This window comes from Limulus polyphemus, unplaced genomic scaffold (assembly GCF_000517525.1).
Source record: "Limulus polyphemus unplaced genomic scaffold, Limulus_polyphemus-2.1.2 Scaffold283, whole genome shotgun sequence".
NCBI classification, from domain to species: domain Eukaryota; kingdom Metazoa; phylum Arthropoda; class Merostomata; order Xiphosura; family Limulidae; genus Limulus; species Limulus polyphemus.
Genome location: NW_013665893.1, coordinates 129,261 through 132,334, shown reverse-complemented (window position 1 = coordinate 132,334; position 3,074 = coordinate 129,261). Strand labels below are relative to the sequence as shown.

The 3,074-nt window shown below is 32.1% G+C and overlaps 1 protein-coding gene across 2 annotated transcripts in view; it reads left to right on the top strand.

Annotated features, from left to right (window-relative positions):
- The first annotated feature begins 440 nt into the window (after positions 1 to 440).
- LOC106457034 (nuclear factor NF-kappa-B p105 subunit-like) overlaps positions 441 to 3,074 on the top strand; it is a 117,665-nt gene continuing 115,031 nt past the window's right edge. For both annotated transcript variants that reach the window (XR_002610058.1, XM_013916418.2), the window contains exon 1: positions 441 to 1,357. Coding sequence is in view for 1 of the 2 variants with exons in the window: in XM_013916418.2 (XP_013771872.1) it covers positions 1,294 to 1,357 (64 nt within the window). In the remaining variant the exon portion in view is untranslated. The remainder of the gene's footprint in view (positions 1,358 to 3,074) is intronic.

The following is a 3,074-nucleotide window of genomic DNA, read 5'->3' as shown; positions in this document are numbered from 1 at the left end:
ATTGATAATTTCTTAAGTCCTTTGCATAACCTGTTCTTTGTGGTTGTTACTTTGCAGTGTAACTGGATAACTTTCTTTGCTGTAATTTTACAAGTAAGTGTGAAGAAAAATTTACAATTAAAGAAAATCTAACATCAGCCTGCTGTTGAATGAGCTGAATAAAGCAGTGTTTTCAAACCTTTTCGATACTAGGGACCGGCTCATTGCCTCTCGAAAATGCAAATATAAAGAAAAACTATTACTATTTATATATCAATATTCTGTCTTTTTGTGTGTGTGAAATCCCATGGATCAGCAAATTGGTCATAATGGATCACTGACGGTCTTCGATCAGTGATTGAGAAACCCTGCTATAGAGGACAACGTCATTTCCCATAATGCTTAGTGTGTGATGTAATGTGCAGATATTTTATACTAAATTACATTCGTGTTTTAGGGTTTGAGAGTAAGTAGAGAGGTCTTGGTTGTTGATTAGACAAGTCATACAATTTTCATAATTTGATGACTAGGAACGGACTTGTATAGTTTGAGACAGTGAGTCTAATAGTTTGTTTGTTTGAATTTATGCACAAAGCTACACAATGGGCTATCTGTGCTCTGCCCACCACGGGTATCGAAACCCGGTTTCTAGCGTTGTAAGTCCGCAGACATACCGCTGTGCTACTGGGGGGCGAGTCTAATAGTAATAAATTTTGGAGACGGCCCGAATGGGATAACAAAGAAGACAAGTTTAACATAGTAACAAATGTACAACGTCTCAACCAAATTGATCATGACAGTTGTATAATATTACTACTAGTACATTAATATTACTGTACTGAATTTGCTGAAACCTGTGGAGTATAAAATATTAAATGTGAAATCTCGATCAATTTTTACAAATTAGACTGAAATTTTAGTGGCATTGTAACGAGTATTAGTAATCTTTTTAAAAAGTTACCCAATGAATTTGGATTTAGAGAGTTAATTCCGTTTTCATTTAAATTTATTTCCGTAGTTGACAATGATGTGAACTCGCTAAAGCTGTATTATATTTATAATATACGATAAAACAGGTATACCATATTTACAACTTTATTACAAGAACTGAAACTTTGAAAGTGAAACTGAATCATAATGATCAGCAATCAAGATCGTTCAAAATATCGTGCGTAAGCCTTAAAAAGCTAAATGATGTCAAGCGTTTTTGATATTTGAGTTTGACTAGAACAGTACTGAATCATTGAATGCCTAATTGAGCAATTCAATCTTCAAAAGTAGTTCAGGTAGCGAAATACAGTATAAAGACAGCAGATGTATTCTCTTATTCAACTGTTTCGAGGTCCGGAAAGGACTGAACAAGATCAACCAACTACAGGTAATGTTGGTATTTTATTCTTATTGATTAATTATTACAATATGTAGGTTATTTAGATTTTATTTCAGTAGTTACAAGAATATTGTAATTCTGTTGCCAATACTTTTTATCTCGTGACATTTTATTTTTATGACTGTGATAAGACTTGTCCTGAAAATCATATGCCAGTTATATATAATCTTGCTTCTGTAGTAAGAAAAATTCTAGTCTGAAATTAAAAGAAGCTTTACAAAATCACTCAGTGAAATTAAAGCCAACATGTATTCAACAAAAGAGAATCTTGCTTACTAATCTGTTTTCTTCTTTTGAATACATTACTTGTGTGGATGAGAAAAAGGCTGGACTTAGTTTTTCAAAAAATTCTTTTGGTAATGTACTACACAAAAAATTAGTAAATAAAATCACACAAGTAAGAATTGGGAAAAACTAGTCATTGATAGGGTAATTGGATGTGAAAAAGCAAAAGGTTGCTATTAATGGAGTCTGTTCAAAGTAGATCCTTGTTACTAATACTAATAGAGTATTTCAGGGTTCTTTTCTTTGTTTTTTCTTTGTTCTTTTGATTTACATTGACAGCATTGATAGGAGCATATTAAGTAAATTTGTAAAGTTTACTGATGCCATGGAAGTCTTGGGTAGTTTTAGGTGTATAAGTGTATTGATGATGTTGAGGTACTGCAGAATGGCTTGCGTCAATTGGTAAGTTAAAGGAAAAACATTTGAGAAATGACCTTAATTATAGTAACTTAGTAAATGCAAGGTAGTGTATTTGGTCACACATTTAATATAGATGAGAACCAACTAAATACCATTATTGAAAAAATAGGATTTTAGCAAAATGGTTGATAAGTCTTTTTCAAACCATTGAAACAGTGCTCTGCTGCTTGTAATAAACCCAATGTTAGTATATTTTTAGAAATATTTATTTTAGCATCAAAAGAAGTAATCACTAGTAAGGCCTCACCTGAAATATTGTGTACAATTTTGATATTCTTTTCTAAGAAAATAATATTGACTTACTGTATAGGGTTCAGAGGAGGGCAACAAGGATGATTCCAAGGAGAGAAGGTTATCTTATAATGATAAGATCTCTTAAGTTGTTTTCTGTGAAGAAAAGAAGAATAAGATATTATTGACATTTACAAGATCACGTTTATCAAATTGAGAGCATAAAGGCCTATGATTCTTTTGTGCTGTATTCTGAAGATAATAGGATGAGAGGAGACAAGTTTTAAGATTTGAGAGACAGGATGGGGTCCAGTGAAGACAATTTATTTCTCTAACAGGATGTTTGACTTATGGAATGAGTTGTTGTCAACAGTAGTGGAAGCCAGCACTTTGCTGGAGTTTAAGAGGGGAATCAATGATTTCCTGAAATGTAGAAGTTGGGTTTAAATTTTTACTTTTCCCAAGGGTGGTAGTACAAGGACAGCCTTGAAAGGCCAAATGTTTTGCAAACTCTGAAAATAGTGAAAAATTGGATGTATTGATCTTTAAGTATTTTCTTCTGTTTCCTTATATCTAAGTACTAAACAAATGTACAGATAGATTTTTTTAATCCAAACTATTTCATTGGAGTAAATTCTAATTTATGAAGATAAAATTTTGTTAGTTATGTATAATTCAACAGCATAGGGTACAATGCTGAGCTATGTTCTTTTAAGTATGGTTTGTTAAAACTACCATTTCATGATGAACATCTAGTGTAACCTATTTT